The sequence below is a fragment of the Pomacea canaliculata genome, linkage group LG9 (assembly GCF_003073045.1).
Source record: "Pomacea canaliculata isolate SZHN2017 linkage group LG9, ASM307304v1, whole genome shotgun sequence".
In the NCBI taxonomy this organism is placed as follows: domain Eukaryota; kingdom Metazoa; phylum Mollusca; class Gastropoda; order Architaenioglossa; family Ampullariidae; genus Pomacea; species Pomacea canaliculata.
The window spans coordinates 16752702-16772730 of NC_037598.1; the positions used below are offsets into that span (position 1 = coordinate 16752702).

The 20029-nt window shown below is 35.6% G+C and overlaps 1 protein-coding gene across 1 annotated transcript in view; it reads right to left on the bottom strand.

The window, feature by feature from the left end:
* Positions 1-20003, bottom strand: part of LOC112572206 (Fanconi anemia group D2 protein-like) — a 33987-nt gene extending 13984 nt beyond the window's left edge. The window contains exons 1-24 of the mRNA XM_025251778.1: positions 19462-20003; positions 18801-18898; positions 17054-17124; positions 16266-16318; positions 15259-15306; positions 14737-14797; positions 14385-14440; positions 12887-12974; positions 12082-12206; positions 11242-11329; positions 10254-10358; positions 9929-10014; positions 7937-8033; positions 6641-6808; positions 6344-6478; positions 5815-5946; positions 5511-5621; positions 4638-4687; positions 3593-3640; positions 2833-2899; positions 2347-2562; positions 2158-2231; positions 961-1074; positions 407-513 (exon numbers count right to left, since the gene is read on the bottom strand). Of these exons, the coding sequence (XP_025107563.1) occupies positions 407-513; positions 961-1074; positions 2158-2231; positions 2347-2562; positions 2833-2899; positions 3593-3640; positions 4638-4687; positions 5511-5621; positions 5815-5946; positions 6344-6478; positions 6641-6808; positions 7937-8033; positions 9929-10014; positions 10254-10358; positions 11242-11329; positions 12082-12206; positions 12887-12974; positions 14385-14440; positions 14737-14797; positions 15259-15306; positions 16266-16318; positions 17054-17124; positions 18801-18894 (2194 nt within the window). The 5' untranslated portion in view covers positions 18895-18898; positions 19462-20003. The remainder of the gene's footprint in view (positions 1-406; positions 514-960; positions 1075-2157; positions 2232-2346; positions 2563-2832; positions 2900-3592; positions 3641-4637; positions 4688-5510; positions 5622-5814; positions 5947-6343; positions 6479-6640; positions 6809-7936; positions 8034-9928; positions 10015-10253; positions 10359-11241; positions 11330-12081; positions 12207-12886; positions 12975-14384; positions 14441-14736; positions 14798-15258; positions 15307-16265; positions 16319-17053; positions 17125-18800; positions 18899-19461) is intronic.
* Positions 20004-20029: the final 26 nt, after the last annotated feature.

Here is a 20029-nt window from a genome sequence, read left to right on the forward strand (position 1 = left end):
ACTTTCTCTCAGTTTTTTGTTTTTTTCTTAAATCAGACATTTCCAAAGATCTTTCCAAACTGTATTTTGAACACATGGTTATGACAAAAAGTGCAGCATTTCCATTTGTTGACTTTCGATCTAGGCAGTATTGAGTCCCTGATCTTTTTTTTCTGATCTGTAGTTTGTCGCACATTTGTTTGATTCTTCATAGCTTTTGTGATTTCTAGATTTATGAAGAGTTGGTAAAAATCAAGTATTACAATACTCCCAAGTTGAGCGGGCCTTGTAAATCTGGTAAGGCATGGAAAGACATGTAGATGTTTACTTTACTCACTGTTGAAATGACAGAAATATCTCCTTTGCTGTTATTTAATTCTATAGCAGGATGAATTAAAGAGGGTTATGTAATACAAACACAACATACCAAGTAATGCATCAATGCCCTCCATGTTTCCCTGATGCTGATGGCTTTCACAGATTTGAACAAGGCGGAAGTGTGGTGACAGACATGCTGCATACACTGTTTGCTCACTGAAATTAATAATCGAGGTTCCATCTTACTTTTCTTTGTGTAAGCTAAAGAATTTAACTATATAGTAAACTATCAACATTAATATAACTGACTTAGTGTAATTGTAGTTAGTTTAGAAATAAAACAATAATTATCAAGAACTTTACAGATTAATGCATTCTACTTACCTCAAAGACATACTTAGCTAATGGTTATCTTTTTTTTTATTTGGTTAAAATTTTTAACACAAAAACCCTTTCTTTATGAACATAATGAGTCTGAAGTCACATAATGCATTTTGCTAATAGACAATGCAGTGCTGAATGAAGACATATGCCTAAATCCAGTTTAAAGGCAAGTCAGAAGAAAACAACTACTCTAAGCCAGTTAACAACAATGCACAAGCTTTGGAGCTTATCTGGACTTTAAAATTATCTATGACTCTTGAAGTAAAATGGAAAACATACCTCTTTTGACACTCTGTAATTTCAGCAGCCACCAGAGGAAGAAGGTTGATGACAATGTTGCTCTCTTCCTCCTGATTGAGACTGAACTGGGCTGTCATAGGTATTCCTACCGCACTACTCACAAATATATCACATTAATCACAAAAATATCAAGTTAGCAAAGGTTGATAAATTAATGGATAACTCAGTTTCCAGCTGCAGTAAATAATGATCCTTAGGAAAACTTGCAGCTTTAGATAAATGTAACTGCATGAATAAGAAATTTTTTGGTGATGATATTAAGATGAAGGCTGCTAGTAAGCCAAGAATCAAGTGATTAACATTTTAACATATTCACTTATTGTTAAAACTTTTCAGACATTTCACCTTACAAGAAACAAAACATGTTAAGTTATTTTCAGGCTTATCATTATGGGAATATCCAGGAAAATGGATAATCAATGGTGTCAGTTTGTGCATAGACACTTTCAAACACTTGCTTGTCCCCACTACAGAGAGAGGCTCTTTGTTCAACTCTTGCCTAGGGACACTGAATCTGACACCTGTTCACACGGTTGGCTGTCAGGGGTTTTTCTATAGATACTACAGTTTCCTCTCTATTCCCTTTGTTCTCATAGTGCAAAATCACCTCAAGGTGGAAGCACTTTCCCCCCAAAGTAATTAACCAATCTGCAGAAACAAACCGTGCGTCTAGACTTATTGGTTAGTGATAGCACAAGAACAGAGAGTATTATAGGATTTCAAAAACTGAGGAAAAAATAGAAAAAAGGGCTCCCCTTCAAAGTAAATGAGGGATCCTCAAAACAGGGATTTACAACAAACTTTGCTCTTGAGTCTTCTCTCCATATATTAGATGTGCACCAGACTGTAGTGCAAAGATTCAGAGAAATAGAAGATTTAGGTGAAATTAATCAGAAATAGATCTCTCTCTTCTTATTTACTGATATGCCATCTTCCCTCACTACTAATTTCCAACAACAGTCTAAACTCTTAATAGGAAAGTACACACTTTCTTAGAAAAAAATGTCCTACCTGGTTCAACGGAAATAAAATGATTTTCACATAATCTCTTTACTGTATAATTTAGGAAAAAATTTTATTGCATGGTAAACAATAGTTGGTGAACAAGAGGATGAGCCCCTAGACTGAAATAAAGCTATTCTTACTTACAATTTTTAATATTAACAATGTCCTTACCTGTTATTTTTGTCATCAGCATCCACCACAAAGTTCTCCTGAAACATATCTGTCATATGCTCTGATACCCAAGTCTGAAAAAAAAAGTTTGAAAGAGCTTAATAAATAATAAAATAAAAACTTTGAAAAAAAATTATTTCAGATATCTAGACAAAAATAATGATTTAGAAATGATTTTCCAGCTCGTACCTGAACTTTAGGATGAAGACTGCCATCCATAACCAAAGCAGCCAGTTCATCTAAAAAAACAGCTGATGGTTGAGAATGGCGACTGCTGGCAGCACGAAGCATGTTCAGTAAGCTTGTCACTTCCTGCTCCCTCTCATCACCCAGCAGACTGGCAGCATGAACATATAAAAAGAAATATAAAAATACATGTATAATGTGCACACACATTAATGTATGCTCACATCATAGACGTGTATAGGTGGACTGCTGTCTGTCTGCCTAGATCAATGCTTATCCTCTTGCAAAAGTTGTCCGCTTTTAGTCTCAGCGAGCCTAAACAATGAATGTGACTAAACCGGAAAGCTTTGTACACACCTGCCTCGTTTTAGTAGTTAACTGAAAAAATAAATCATCTGCCAGCAGTCCAGTAATACAAGTTCGTGCTCACATGTAATCATGTGCACTATTCCACCTAACTTTAAATAAAATGACCCACGTTAAACATACCCTGATGTAAGGGATAATTAAGTTATCAAAGCAGATAACCCAGAAGTTAAAGCATTCATGTCCAAGGCTGAAAATATACACATCAGCTAGTATGAAACCCATGTAATGCAGAATAAGATTTCTCAATTTATCCAGCTGCTGAATAAAATAACTGCTCCTTTGTATGTATGGGGATGAAAGGTAGTGAAGAAAGCATGGACGCTATTCTTACTAAAAGAACACTGAGAGCACTAATACCTCCTCCCTGTGGTAACTTGCATTTTGCTATGATAGAAAAAGTAAATATGTCCGCTAGCATCACCAAGACTGACAAAATAAACAGTGTGATAAATATACAGGTCACACATGTGAGACCTATAATAGTATTGCTAGGTAATTGGCCTTTCACAATCCATTCTTACACTATCAGTAGCCATCATACATAGAAGTGCTTCAACATAGGCATAGAACGAAAAATGCACTCACATATCTAGTTTTAGAACAAGAGGACCATTAACACAAAAAAGCTATCTTTTGTTGAAAACTCTTTCTGAAGCTGAAAATTTAACAATAGTAAATTAATGAAAAGCAAAACTAAATGATTAACATGAAAAAGCTTTGAGAGAGAAGTGTAGAATGCTATCTTCATGACAACCTGACAATAAAACATTTGACAAGAGAAGCAAAAGTGCAGTACTACAATTTAAAATTAAAATATTAAAAGGCTTTTAATTGCTCAAGTTACCCAGTAACCAGCTGTCTCCTCTCACCCCCTCCTCACCCCACCCACGTGTCACCCACCCACACTACCAGACCCTGACAAAGGCACCTGCAAGGAAATTTTTTAGATTGTTTTTTGACTCATAAAGCAATGAAGCTTGAAAGATTTGATGTAAGCGAGAGCGACTTGCCCTCACCTGGAGTAAACAAACATGATCAAGATGGAGCAAACGAACGAGTGTTGGCAGTGTTTGCTTTTTTTTTTTTTTCTGTTTGTTTTGCACGCTAGCAACTAAAGCTGTATCATGGTGAGAAATAGTCACATTTATGAATGTTGAAAAACAAGACCTCTAATATAATAAAACAACCACTAAGCAACATGAACTAACAAAAAAGGAAAATGGACAAATGGGAAGAAGTGCACTAAAAAAAGTATAGTGGCCTCCAATATGACCACTATTAAAACAAAGGCTGTAAATTAAATTAAAACTTTAAATATTATGGTAGAGCTTCACTATCTTTAAAAAAAAAAAAAAAAAAAACTACTGCCAGTGGAATAAACTTAAAGAAAAAAACAATGAGACATAAAAGTGCATGTGAAGCATGTAGAAGACAGGACCCAGGTGAGAGAACAAGACACAGGTGAAGAAGATCAAAGTACTGGGAAAAGCTGAGTGGAACAGAAACTAACGACATAAAAAAAATTATATAAAACATGTAAAAGCTGTCAAAAAGACTAACGAATTACCATAAAAGAATAAACCTCCTTAAGAAAACAGAGCCTCTGTACTAGCAGTCTTAGCATGCTGCATTGTTACAAATCCTGTAGCAGACCATAATCACTATCATTCTCCTTGTTGCTACAGAGAGCTCCCAGATAACTTGAACATTTTGCTAGACTTATCCAATTTGTTTTTGTTTAGTGCTTGCACTGTATCCACAGGTGCAAACATATATGGATTTTAAAACTTGCTCAAGACACATTTTAAACGTTAAGTTTGAAAATCCATTCACTTGCTTGTTACATTAAACCTTTGCTCACATCAGGAAAATGCAACTCCCAAAACACTGAGTGATAAACTGCAGAAGGTCCACTGGTAACTTACTTTGGGTTTACACTAGAGATTAGCTTCCTTATCACCATATGAAGGTCATCCTTTATTAAAAAAATATATAAAAGAAAATAAATATGAAATCACATAGATGCAGCAGATTTTTTTGATCTTGAACTGACTATCTACTGACACTTAAACAATAAAAGAACTATAAAAGAAATATTAACCAGCACAAACGTCTCCAAACTTCTGATCACCCACATTTCAGAAAACTCCACTCTGTCTGACAGACACATGCCATTTAAATCCTGTCATCAATACAGTCATACCTTTTCTACCAACTATGCTTTAGAACAATGAAACTCCCTTCATATCAGTCACTTACTTTTAAGCTGCACTAAAAACACATCTCTTCTATGAGTACTACTCCTAAAAACAATCAGGTGGTCTGGTGGCACAACGATTAGCACCTGTCACCAATACAATGAGGACTGGCTGTCCTGTGTTCAGATTTTGTCGGGGGCACACTGTTCTTTCTCTGCATGTGCCATTTGTTCAAAGGACTTAGCTGGCTTGCCATAAAACTGCAGTTTATCCCCTACTCTACTAACACAGTCCACAGAGTGTAGTTTATCTGTTGAGCCACTTTCTCATGTCTTTGAATTCTGTTGATTAATCTGTCCTGCTTATGTAGATCGATTTATCTAATAACATCGCTGCATGTTACCAAACTGTGCCTATTGTTTCTATATCTTTATACATATTATTAAACTGTTTCTGTTTATGCCTTCAGTACTTTGCCCCATTCTTTCATTATTTTTATCTTGTTTTCATCTTACAAAGCAGACCACATACTCCTGTAGGGATGTAAATACGTGCTCTACAAAAACAGATTTAATATATTATTATTTAGCAATATACAACCTGCATAAGAGCTGGATCATTGCCAGCACAGAAAGCAATGCGAGATAACACAGCAAATAGTTTCCTCAACCGTTGGAGAGACATGTTCTGCTGCTGTAAGTCCAACAACCGCTGAAAACATGAAAATGTCAAAATTGTACTTAGTGTACAGCATTTTTAAATTCTTACAAGAATACAAATATGTCAAAATCATACTCCTTCTCATGATACCACATGATAACCATACCTGAATGAAAAGCTAATTTTTCACAAGATTTCCTATACTTCTTTTGAATTTGAAAATAAGGCAACAATGGCAAAATACCTTAAAGAAAATGGCAAATTGCACCATATCCTTTAAGTGTTCTTCTACCAAACTAGCCAGCACATCCAGTGCAACATCTGTCTCTTCTAGGTTTCCACTGCCAAGCTGCATTACTAGCGTGGCCACAGTCTCCTGAAAAAATATACAGAATACATAAAAACACTGCATATCTGAACTGTTCAGTTATTTTTAAGTTAATTATTGCCAATAAAACCAAAATTATATACAAGTCTTCTGTAATGTCTCCTTGTGTCAACAGGCTAATATTAACTCTTCCTGTACAGTTTGCACCTGTGAATGTAAATGTCTATATAGTTACAGCTCAACAGCATCAATACGTCTGTATGATTTAGATAAGTACCACTTTTGACCCCAGGCTAAACTATAAGGGCTTGGAGGTTTTGTACCAAATGCAAGTAGAAGAGACTCATCTGGTCACCCACCATCTTAGGAGAAGACCAATGTATATAGTAAGTATGGAAAAATGAAATGATCTAAAATTTCAATCAGCTACAAAAACAGATCTCACCTGTTTGCAGAAAGTATCAAAATTTGCAAATATAAGTTTGTATATAACTCCACCAATATAGCCAAAGGACATTTCTGATCCACGCAGCAGCATCTCTGCTAGCATCATTAAAGATTTAAACTGTCTTTGAATCATCTGCAAGAAGGTAAAATTAGGTAAGTATATATATATATAAAACAAATATTCTTACATATTCTTCATGCTTGCATAGAACATTTAAATATTTCAAACTAGAAAGGCATTTTCAGCTTTAAAACACATCATAAGGAAAACATGATCTGACCCATTTTATTTTACCTGAGAATGATCTGAGAATGCTTTCTGCAGCAAAGGCTCTGACATATCTCCACTTCTGATTTTATTGCGAACAAGACTTTCCACAGATTTTCGTCGGCTGGTCTGATGAAGGAGAAGTATCACAACCAAGTCCAGAATGTTTAATTTTTCCTTTAGACTGTCGATCATCTGAAAACAAAGCAGTACCAGGTGGACCTAGCTACCATTTTTTTCTAAACAATTCAGAATAAATATTTGCTTTATTTGCGACACTTTCCTATGGCACTTTTTTTACACAGTTAAAAATATGCTCTTACAAAATTGTATATTAGGTGGTGTATGCTCTCTACTTAAAGTCTAAAAGGAAAACATTACAAGTTTTCTTTTCTCTTTTTGTTAACTCACTGTACTTAGCACACATTTGATATAGACCTCAATAATTTTTACACAAACAGCGTGCACATGAGAAAATGCACTTTACAAATTTCAATTATTATTATTAAATGATATGTAATTATTATAATTATTAAACAATATGTTAGCAAAAGGGAATTTATCCCTCAACTCAGAAATAAGAAAACAGTGACTGGAAGATTTGGATTGCATTAAATGTACTTTCATAAATGATGGCAACATGATGGTAAATGTCAAAATGGCTAGTGATTATTTTCATCATTTTGGAGCCTATTTTAGAAAGTTGTTTTTCATTACCACAAGTCATAAGAGAATTTTCCTTCATTTCTACATCCTGCTTGACCATTAGAATCAAGTGCCCAGAGGACTAGACAGATTTCAGCTCAGACACAACTCTTTCCTGAGGCAACACCTTTTTTTTCCCCTGGGTATTTCTGTTTTCTTCCCCCTGTGTGTATGTGTGCATGCATATGTCTGTGAATGATAGTGACTTTGTAAGTGGCACTTGATTCTTGCTGAAGTTGTGTGCTAATGTACCTTTGTGTATATTTGTGAATAAGTTTTGTATGTAAAGTGTGCTTTCAGCCTGCATTCAATGGTAAGTGCAGCACTCTGTAAATAAACATTTATTACTATTATTATTATTGCTACTTGAAGAGAAGAACCCAACACTCCTTGTATGGCTAGTAACTGAAACTTGTGATTATTTAAAAGTGTTGACACGTTCAATGCATTGTTTGGTGATAAATCTAAGCAATTATTCTTTCGCCACCAGAAATAACATTAAGCACTGATATGTATACTTGCAGTCTACAGTCAATTTTTGTCTCTAATTAGCATTTATTACAGTTATGAAGACTCTGCAAAGTTCCGTTTACGAGCTTAATTATGTATATAACCTGCCTTGAGCCAAGCATCAGCCACACCTCTCTGAAATTGAATTCCTGACTGAATGGCATCCATGATAAGAACTTCAGTATCCCTTTGATTGCTGCTGTATCTGTCATAAAACATTCACAACATGTAATTTTCACCTGTTACAGAGAGTTGCACACCCCTATCCCAACTACACCTCCTCCATAAGTCTTAAATAACTGATAAGTAAATTACTTAAGAAGCCCTTCATGTTCAGATCTTCCAGTTATTAAGCTTTTATAAATGCAGACATTTATGCATTGTACAAAAGGTTCTATTCCATACTTATTTGTACATAATGACAACCATCCGAAAGCTAGCTGACCCAGGCACAGGGTTGGGAGACCCAGTCAGACATGAAGGAGATCGGTCCACAGCAAGGTGGAGGCAGCTGGCATGATATGATTTCAACTGGAAAGGGAGACCCAGAACCCAATCCAATAGCGTGGTGTAGATGTGGCCCTATGCTCCACTGGGGGTGAATAGGAGCAAGAAGAATGACAACCATCTTACAATCTCTGTATTAGCATCAACTGCTTGGGAAATTTTGTAGCCATGTGAATGTTTTAGGCTTTGAAGCAGGCTGATGATTTAAGACTCACTTTAGCCAGTGGCTGGAAAACTGCCCCTCTACTTACCCAGCAGTGATGGGCACCTAATAAATTGAACATTGGGAAACAAGGCTGCACCTGACAGGCTGAGTTGTTTGGTTCTCTGGGGATTTTATTTTTTATTTTTTGTGCAACAATTCTGTTTAATTATAGCTATAGGTTTCTTTTAGTTGCATGTTGAATTCTTGTTTCTCTTACACTTTCTTTTGTTTTGTTTTACTACTTGTAATTGCCATACTTTCTGTTTGTTGCTTAATTTTAATTTAACAGTTGCCATTCTTTGCCATTAATTAGATAGATCCACCATCACTTTCACTCAGTCTGTCCAAAATCTTAGTGTTATTTTTGACCCATCATTGTCCTTCAAGAATCATGTCAGCTCAGTTTGCAAATTCATCTTTCTCAAACTGTGCAAGATCAGCTGCGTCAGACATCTCTCTGTTGCCACAATCAAGCAGCTTGTTGGCATCTATGATGTTCAAGCTCAACTACTAACTTTCTGTTCATAGATCTTCATGGCCGCCTGCTTGACAAGCTCCAGAGAGGTCAGAACAATACTGTAATCCATAAGCAGAAGGCCAACCATACTACACTGTTTCTGCATGATCTCCACTGGCTGCCAGTTTGGGCTCACATTGAATTCAAGATCACCATGCTTTACCTATCATCTATCTGGCTGAGCTTGTGTTGTCAGACAAGCCTCGCATATTAGTTCGCTTGGCCCATGCTGGATTTCTCTCTATTCCATGTATCAGACTAGAGACATTCGGCCATTGCTCTTTCTCCTTCTCCGGCCCCAGTATTTTAAATTTGCCATCTCTCTCTCTCTGCACAGCGGAGTCAGTACATACCTCCCAATCTGGATGTAACATCTCTTTCGGAAACACCTATTATAACTCATCCAATCCATCCTGTTGTCCTTTCTACCCTACACTCTTATCGCTGCTTCCTTCATGTTCTTGCATTGCTAACTGGTGCATGTTTGTATATGTATGTTGTGCTTGTTTGTAATCAATTGTTACATCTACATCACATGGGCTCTTTCCCCCTGCCCATTGAGGTCACCTCCATGTGAGGAAATGTGTGATACAAATCCTATTATTATTTATTAAGGAAGGCTTTATATTTCATGCACTGTGCCCTAGTACACAATTTGCCAAAAAAGGCTTTGCCTAGTGAATGAAGATCTAGAAAACAAACTGTTAAAGCTAGTTATGTGCATGTTATATACAAAGGTAAAATATTAAAGGTCACAACACCAAAATAGAGCACATTATGGCAGAAAAATAATTAAAAGTCTTAATAGTAAAAAAAATTGCTACAATTATATTAAGGCATAATATATCTTATTACAAAACATGAAACTTACATTTGGGTACATTTGCCTTTTGCTAGTGCTGCTCTGTGGTCAACAAGTGAAGGCAGATCAATACCTCTCCGTATTTCAGCAACTACCTGACAAAAATAATTATTTGAATGAGATTTCTTTTGGTTTCTAAATATTTGGCTTTATTCATAAGTTGGCAAAGTTACATCTGTATATCCATGATTATGTGTAAACACAATCACATATTTTATAAATTTTTAGCAATCACATGTGAAATGTAAGATTTATTTCAACATTTATTATTCTTTCATCAATTTTAGTTTTAGAACTTCACTTATGGTGTTCAGTACTCAAAACTTATAATTACCTCTGTCATTTCAGCCTGAGAAGCTGTTCTTAGCAGAAACTTGATCACAACTACTAAATTGTCTGCATCCACAAGCTTCAGCGCTTGAACTGCTGCCTGTCGTACCTAAAAAAAAAAGGATAAGCAAAGGTGGTGGTCACTAGCCAGACAACCTGGATTAAATAGAGATCATGATGCTTGCCACTTCCAATTGCAGCTGCTTGCTTCCCACTGTTCGAACTCCACCAATGAAATGCTCACTCTAACCATCCCCCACCTGCACACCTGATGACTGAGCTTACCTCTCTAATCTTTATCTACCTCCCACAGTAGCTGGTCTCAAGTTAGTTACTGTTCATTGCTGCTAGAGTTAAATAAAAATGTAAAATACAGTACTGAGCAAAACAGGACTCAAAGGGTTAATGGTATGGACACTTCTATCAAGAGCTGCAGTAAGTCTGCTTCAAAAAGAGGGGCATCACTGGCATAGTTCTTAGTTATCATTCTACTCTGGTCTCTCCCCTTTGTTCTTTTCATTCTTCCACCGATAGCCATCTTCTCTGTCTCGGCTGCTTCAAGAATCATTCCCTCAGATTCTACTAATTCTCTTACTATAGATGTTGATTTTGAAATTCTTTGCCCTTAAATTTTAGATATTCCTCTTCTTTCTCATCCTTCACATTTCATGTGAAAACATTCTCCACTCTACAAGTCTATCACAGGTAATGACAGGTATTTTTGGTGCCAACTGCAGGAAATGTTTTGGAACCTACAACATTGGCTCAATTTTTCACAACCCTTCGAGTCCAAGATTGAGGAGACTGGCAATAATCATTATTCAAAGATCTGGGACCAAGCTACATGACTACAGGTAGTGTGCGACCACTCCCAACCCAGTGTCTCACAGGTGGTGAACAGTGAATAACTTTTTGTGCAAAAGTGTGGATTCTGTTATGAAGTTATTTTAAATAACACTACTAAGTGAAAACATAAATAAAAAATTAAAAACCTGTGCCAGAAGGTCAGGGGTCAGCTCAAGACAGGTTAATGTGTCCAGGACAGCAACAGTAAGGTGACTTCTGCTTACCAGTACTTCACTGCAACAAAATACATTTCTCAGATACTGCCCCACAAGAAAAAAAAATGTATTTAAAAGAATCTCTATCTTCAGATGAGCAAAACAATGATAATTTATTTTCAGCTTGCCCTTTCTTCTCAAAAGAGACATTTAAAAATAGGATAATGAAAAAGTATATAAATAACAATACAAAAATGAATAAATGAACAAGAACCTGAAAAGCATGTTAACAAAAATTAATACAGCACATGAAAGGCCAAAAAGACCAAAAAGAGCTATAAAACCAGCAGAGCTGTCTGCTATTATAAAATGTATTCATAAAAAATGTGACCAGATTTCAAAATCGGCAACATTAACATATTTTGAAGGAATAGAAAACTGAATTGAAAGATGACCACATGGCTATCATGCTTTAAAAAAGCGTTGAATAATTTGCTGAAGTGTGACAGATGATAAAAACCCAAATTCTTCAAACAACAATGGTTTTTTCAAAACCTTTTAAAATGCTTTTAATGCCAAGAAAATAGTAAACATATTCTGTGAAGATGACAATTACTAATACACATACTGATTACCTTTTTGTTACATAATTCACATCAAGGCCACTTACCTAAACATCTGCTAGTCAACTCTTGGCCTCAGTTTAAAGTGTTTAAACATACTTTCATATCTTGCATAACACAATCACATACACCTTTCCAATCTCAAAAGACAAAATTAAATTTTGTGAACCAAAAAAGTCTTTCAGAAAACCAATACTGTTTTTCTCACTTGAGTTTCATAGCAACAATTGTGTGATCAGTGTCATCAAGAACAGCAGGAAGCACACTAATGATCTCCCTCTGCACATCTTCAGAAGTGGCATCAAGCATTTCTAGCAGCACTTCCCTGAGTGCCTGTGGAAAAGAACAAAATATGCTCTTTAAGGCTCTAGTTATAAGACAATACTTTTACATTCTTGCAACTCATTTATGATGATTGGTGCTGTGATTCATATCAACAATTTGTAGTCATTCAAAGCCCATATGAAACAATAGCTGAGAGCCCTTTTAAGAATATTTCATCCCCATAAGAGGTTAAAAAAGGGTCTGAAAGTGTTTACATAATTGGATATGATGATCGCGCTAATCAAAAGATGCGCTCAATGCGCGGTGATCCCAGCAGCCACCAAACTGCAGGTCAAATGTAAACTTCAAAAAGTTTAAACAAGTGAGTCTTGAGGTTTTTCTTGAAAGATCCAACACTATCAGACTCCTTGGTCGAGACGAGTTGCTCAAATCCACCAAAAAGTGTGCTGCTGAACGAAGTTCTTATCTGAAGGGCGATATTTACAATTTATGCTCAATTCGACATTTCACGAAGTAAATCAGTTGTTTTCATGTTTTAATCGCCTTAATAACTGAGTGTAACATATACAGTGGATCTGAGAGGGAAGGTGTTCCAGAGCTTGGACACACAGTAACCAAAAGTGTGTTAGTTATATATTTTTTATCTGTAAACTCACACAGAGTCACTATGAATGTTGCGAGACTTTTCACCCAATCTGTCTTTCAACCTTTGCCTGCATCCAACTTACTTTATTATCTACGATAAAGTCCAACCAGCGCAGTTGAGCAAGCAGCAAATGAGGAATGTCCACTCTTTCTCCAGCATCAAAAATAATACTGCAATAAGAATAGTTAACACATATCTATTCTACTCCAAAAACATTTCTATTTACTTCATGCCTATTCACAGGCATTGAAATAACTTCATGAATTAAAATAACTATTTTCACAATAGCTAGGACTAGTTAGCATCCTGACCACACCAGATCTAATCAAAGAGGACCAAGAGAGCCCACAGGCGTGAAAGTGAAGCCATGCTGACCTGTATGTAACCGTGACCACGCCCTCACCCCCCCACTAACCCTGACAGATACAGAATGGATGGTTTGATGATTTTTTAGGAAGGAAAGTGGAATATCAGAGAAGACTGGATCAGGTGGACATGGCAAAGCAGCCACATCAAGGAAAGTTTTGATTTGAGGAAAAGAAGTTGGAGAAAACACAAGGTAAATCTTCCTGATTGTAGTGTGTTGGAAGTGGAGAGATTTTGGTTATTCCATAAAAAATAGAGGATTTATGAATTTTTTGTATGAAAATATTTGCTCTTTGCTAAAGAGATGAGAGAATCAGCTTTGGATATCACTCTGTAAATAGCGAGATTTGTGGAGCACCAACAATATTCAGTTTGATGACACATCTGCTTGGCTGAGTAATTTTAGAAGTGCACCAAGGGACTGGTGTTCAGAAAGAAAACAGATTGTAACATAAGCCTGAATGTCAACAGTTGACAGCGGGTAGAATGGAAGTGTGCTGAGAGACCCAGAAAAGGAGTATGATGCCTCAGAGGTGAAATCATGAGTTGACACTTCTGATGACTCTGTGACAGGTATGAGAAATGGGGGAAAGATCAAATATGAAGAAGAAAGCAGAATGATCTGAAGGAAGAGAAGAAAAGACGTCAGTTGCAAGAACAATTTTGTTAACAGTATGATTAATGGTTAAATATGGCTTTTCTTTGATGAAAATCTTACTCTGAATAGGGGGAAAGAGATCATTTAAGTCTAAAACAATTTTCTTTGCAGAACTGGCAGCATAACCATTGATGCAACATGAGTACAATGACAACAACAACAAAAAATCCATGTTATTTATGTATAATGTGCCTTTACTTCCAATTAAAATTTTCAAACATATTGAATAAATACAGGGTCATTCACTGACTTATTGACTAAAACTGATATAATGCCAACTAGCATTTTGCAGATCTTGATTTCCAATTGATGTCATGAGTGAGTTTCAGGTATGGTTATTGCTCTTGTTAGTCTATAAAGAAGTTGGTATCAACAGCAAAAAACAATAATAATGGTATAGTATCTCCATTAAAGCTCCATCAAAGCAGCATTGACATCTAATCAATGATTGTTGTCATCACACAGAACTTTGGCAATTCTGGTCAGACATTGCATGGCATTTACCCAGCTAAGAGTCTTTACAAAATTACTCCAAATATTCAACTGACTTGCTTACCCATCATCTTGGGAAAACTCTGGAAGTTTTTCCAGCAGGCTTCTGACTAAAGATGGCTGACAAAAAAAAAATGCACACAGTATTGTACCAATTACATATTTTCTATCCTTTAATAATATTCCTCTATAATGTACTTCAAATTACTCCATCAAAAGCATAGTAAGATTACAGTCATGCCATCATCTGACAGCAAGCTTAACCATGAAAGATGACACAAAATATGAATTTTTTAAGTGAGAGCAATAGAGTAACAGTACAGCAGAGGGAGAATAAGCCAGAACTGGTAACTGTTGAGGTAGCTCTAAAGGCAGCATGTCACAGTATAGAGATGAAATAGTAGCAAAGTGACTACCTGAATAAGTTCAACTCCCAGCAAAAGACGAACAACACTTTCCTGAACTTTTGATCTTGCACTAGAATACAGCAGAAACAAGATATTCAAGGGGTTTATTTTTTAAAGTTCTTACTTTTAACTTGTCTAAGAAACAAAATTTTAAAGTAAAGAACTTATATAAAAGAAGAATCTGAGTTTTTGTCTTACTTTATTTCTTGATTGCAGAACAATAACTCTCAACACTTTTTTATTCATTGCCTTCTCTATGATAGTCAGCCTGTACAGGTCATCCCAGGTGGAGATAGGACAGGGAACTGGATAGACACAATGGCTGACAAGACTTTCCACAGAGGTCCACTTCAGCTGCATGAACCAAGTCATTTCTTTGTGTTTGGTAGCCATGCCCACCTCAGCTTCAGACTCCCTCCAAGGCACTATGAATCACCACTTTCCTCCCTCCGAATTTCACAACAAAATTCTGAGAAATGAAAAAAAAAAAAATGCCCCAAACCAAAGTTTAGTATAACCTGGTTAACACACCTTTCACATTCTGAAGTTGTGAATGTTGGCAGCAAACTTCTGTGGAATCTAGGAAAGATAAAAAAGAGTAATTATTGGTTACAGTCATGGTGCACTAGCAAAAAGTAAGAAAACACAGGCTATCAGTGGTTTAAAGGTGAGAAAAAACTAAAAATACTACGTCCATTCTCTTATTATATAAACCCTGATATGGATATGACTGATTTATACTTCTTGCTTCTATAATGTACTTAAAATTATGCATTTATATTTTTTCTTAGCCTGAAAATGCTGTATTTATATGTGAGTGGATATGAGTGTGACATGTCTGAGTTCTCACATTTAAAGTGTATATATTTAATACAAATACAGTTTTTTTTGTTTATGTACAAGTAGTATGTGTGTCTGAAATAATTAACATTCCCTTGGAGAGAGAGAGAGTGTGGGTCCATTTGTTTGATGGGGAAATAGGGCAATCTTTTCTGTAAGTGCATTTGTATGTATGTGTGTGTGTTAGTTTCGTATGTTTGATACAACTGGAGATTTTTTTTCTATGTGCAAGTGATCGAAATAAGGTTAGGAAGGAAAAAAAGGGGTCTTTTCTGCCTCCTTTATTAATTGAAACTGTTACGTACAAAAGACCAGATGCGACATAATGGACTTTCATATGAAATGAATGTTCTAAAAATACACACACACAAATAAGCATGTTAACCAAACGGCCTAAACACCAAAGCTTTGCTACTGTACTGCACATATAAAGCCCACACTATATGTTGTATTTATCCTGTAACTATACTAAAAATATAAGGTTTCAATGTTTCCAAGATGATGAATATGCAAAGTGAAACGACTTGCTCATAGTGAGAAAACTTGAAAAGGCATGCAAGTAGCATCTGAAAGACTTAGTCTAAAAGTCTAAAAAGAACTTATCCAAAAAATTTCTTTCAATTCATTCAGATTACTATCTATTTTCAAACACATTTAACAAGTCTTTTTTTTTTTTGCATTGTCAATTGTTGTCTTACCTTTCTTTGTTATCAATGTATTCTCCAAACCCTTCCAGGAATTCCTCAACAACCTGTAACCAACCAATTTCTGAAGTGAAATAACTTTCCTAAACACCAAACAACATCAACAGACAATCCTTGGTTATCAAATTCCAGGAAGCAAGGAACATCCATTACAGAAAACAGGATACATATGAGTACAAGATAGAACAGATATGTAATGCATCTCATCTGCTGCCTGAGACCCCTCTTCCTGTATTGCAGTGACTCACAAGACAGACAGTGCTAAGCAGGCTGGGAGTGTATAAGTTGTAAAAATGTTACCACAAAGTGGCTAAACTATGGCCTGACCAAATATAGTAGGCTCATTTTTTAAGTCAATAATTTTTATATGCCCTGTAAATGATATTATAAATATCCAAATGGTATGTGGCAGAAATAAAGGTTCCAACTCCTGATTTAAAATACCTTGTTATGAATGAAAATGAAAAGCATTTCATAGAATTAAAATTATCAGTTGCTGTTTCTTTGGACTCTGTACATTGTATCACACATCAATAAGTTCAGCAGCAAAGTTTTCAAAATACTCTAATAACTCAATGAAAAAGAGGGAAAAGATTTATTCCTACATCCACATCATCTATAAACTACCATTTTTTATTTGCTTAAAATTGAACATCCTTAATATTTTACAATTACATTTAATTAAAATACTAATGATGTACAATTTTGTTTTCAAAATGACTTAAGACAGTTTAATTTGCATAGAAACAGTATATTTTCAGAAAAAATGATTAACTTCTCACCTCAGTTACATCTCCTGTTTGGTTTTTTAGAAAGTATGTGATGTTCCTCTGGAAAGCAGTTTTGTCCACATCTAAAAGAGAAACACAAATGACAGGCTTAGTAACAAAATTATTAAACTACAAAAAAAAAAAAAAGTCTCTTAAACCTTATTTGCCAAACTGTTCCTTAGAAATCTTTTTTCAAATTTTCCTGAATTTTCCAATGTTTGCCGATCATAATGCATGTCCATTGGATAGAACCTTTGCAATTCAAACAAAGACACTTACTGGATGCTAAGAGCCAAGTGATTAGAGAACTGGTGTCTAAACAAAGAGATGGACTGGTTTGATACCTAACAAACTTTCCCCAGTCAACCAAGCTGCCCGGAATGCGTACCTCACTCCACAGAGGGTTGGGAAAGGTAAGACAGTGAGGAAGAGGAGTTGGGCACCACCCTCACATAAAGCTGGTCCCAAGAAGAGAGTTCTCTAACATCTTCCTCCTCAGCAATGCAAAAAAGGTTAGGCAATGACCTTTACTCATTGGAATGCACACAATTTTCCATACAGAGATTCTTGCACATTTCTTGACTGACATGAAGTAATGGAATATTCCTAACAGGGATAAGACAGCAACCAACTTTAATACAGCCAGTCACCATCTGCCAGTAGTGTCTGACACTGGGTTACAGGTAGCACAAATATAGTTCGAAAGTTTTTAGCCATTCTCAAGTGAAACATGATACAGTAACAGTATGTTTTAGATGGAAAAAAACTGGCCTCCAAAGATAAAAAATAAAGTGGAATTTAGCAAAATATGCTTTGCTTGAAGTTTACTCTTTTAAAAGGATGTGTCATCTGCTTCTCAAAATTTATGATGGATCATGAATTTGAGAAAGGTGAAGAAAAAATTTATGCTTCCTGATATAGCGATAAGAGCAAATGCAAATGCATCTTCTTGCAACCACGATCAAAGCTTTTGAGTGACTTGCTGTTTAATGTGAATGAAGGCTTCCATAAGTATATAGTTTCTGCAGGGGTAAATTGGGATATAGGGTGTAGTAGGGGTAATACGGTGTCTTTATTCCTGTCTTGGAATGGAGACACTATGTGTTGACCTTATACACAGGGTAGCACAAGCACCCAGGCTAAACATGGCAGATCAAGAGGAGAAAACCTTTAAAAAAAAAAAAATTGGGATGAATACGACCATTTAGAAACAAAAAACTCTGTTCTGAAACCTCCACTGCCTAGTGGCTACATCCAGTAGTGGAAAAGGCTTCATGAGTAAACTAGGAAAAATCCAGAGGGACTGCTTTTTTGGCAATGTGGATTATCATATTATGAAGCTTATTTTCCCAGATCTTCAGTTCTCATGCACTCAGACTTGCGTTTAACACTCCTTCATAACATCTTTGTGCTGAAATATTGCATTTAAAAAATATTTTGGTGATAAAGCTCCTTATCAACAGTTTATCAAAGTGTGTAACTTAAATTATTAATCACAGAAGCCATGTCCATAAAATTAATTAAAAAAAAAAAAAATACAGAAACACCTCTCATTTTGTCCTGTATATTCAAAAATCCAACCACCATCATGGTTGAAAAGTAGTGATTTGATAAAATGGACACACACACACACACATGCTTAAGAAAAATTTAATCTAGTGATAGGAAGAGGAAGGCACACTAAGCCACCACAGTACTGAAAAAAGTCATTGTATTAAAAATATGTTTGTATTACCATGAAAGTGCTAATTATACATACTTATTTCATTGCTCTCGGAACCATTTTTGAGAATAAGACCTGCCTCTGTGCAGAGGGCACAAAATAAAGTTTTCCCCTTGTAATTCTCTGCCATGTTTCTGAAAGGAAATAAAATATTAAAAATAAATCTGAGTTTCCTATAGTGAAAAACTGATAATGCATTACATAAAATCTATAATGTAAACTGAAAACAGAGACCAATCCTTAACCACTAAAACTTGCACATTTAACAACCCACTTGCAGAATCAAGAACAAACTTAGAGATTTGACCATCTTTTCTAAATTTTGTGACAACATTGCTGCTGATGGTTACATTCTGAACAATCCTCTACAGTACTGTTTAGAGACATAATTCTTTATTTCGATGAAACGTCATTCAAATAATCAGAAGATTACAAAGCCCTTCATGTACTGTAGCAAATTTCTGATGTCAAAAAAACTGTTAGTACAGGACTGAAGACTGAAGTGGTCTTAATCTTACTTGACACTAGTGACAGGTAGAACTCAAACCCTAATGTGAATGGCATATTTTGTCCTATTTTCATGCAACAGAAACCTATCTGTCTGATGTTAAAAACTGGATGGTTCAAAACAAATGAAAACTCAAATGATGATAAATTGGAAGACCTGTTTATGCTGCAAGAAGACAAAAATACTCACTTTATAGAGTCCACACCAGCCTATAAAAGTTTGGGGATTCACATCGTTTTGCCTACTGAAACGCGTTTCTGTAATCTCTTTCTCTGCTTATTCGTAGTAATATAGATTTTGCAAGATGACTCCTATCGCTCAGTTATTGTGTGTACACCACAAAAACTTTGCTCTTAACTCCTTGACTATTGGAGCTCTCTACTATTAGAATGACTAGTTCATTCACAAACTTCAAAACTGTATCATTTTTGCTCTCAGAGCACAACCATAAGATATTATTTCTCTGACATGTTAAGTTACGAACTTGAAATTTGCCCAGATTAAGAAGAGTCGATCAAGTTTCACAATAAAATATTGACAGTTAAGCAACCGAAGCTTCTTAGCTGACTTGTTTACATACACATCATCTACATAACGTCAGTTAAAAAATAATTTCGCCGCAATCTTTTTTCCAGCAGCGTTTTCCTGCAAAATTGTGTTTGTGGATTTGTTGCTTTTGCAGCTGGAGAACTAAATAAGTTTATTAATTTTCGCGCCAATTAAAGCTAGCTGGTTATTTCAACTCACACCATATACG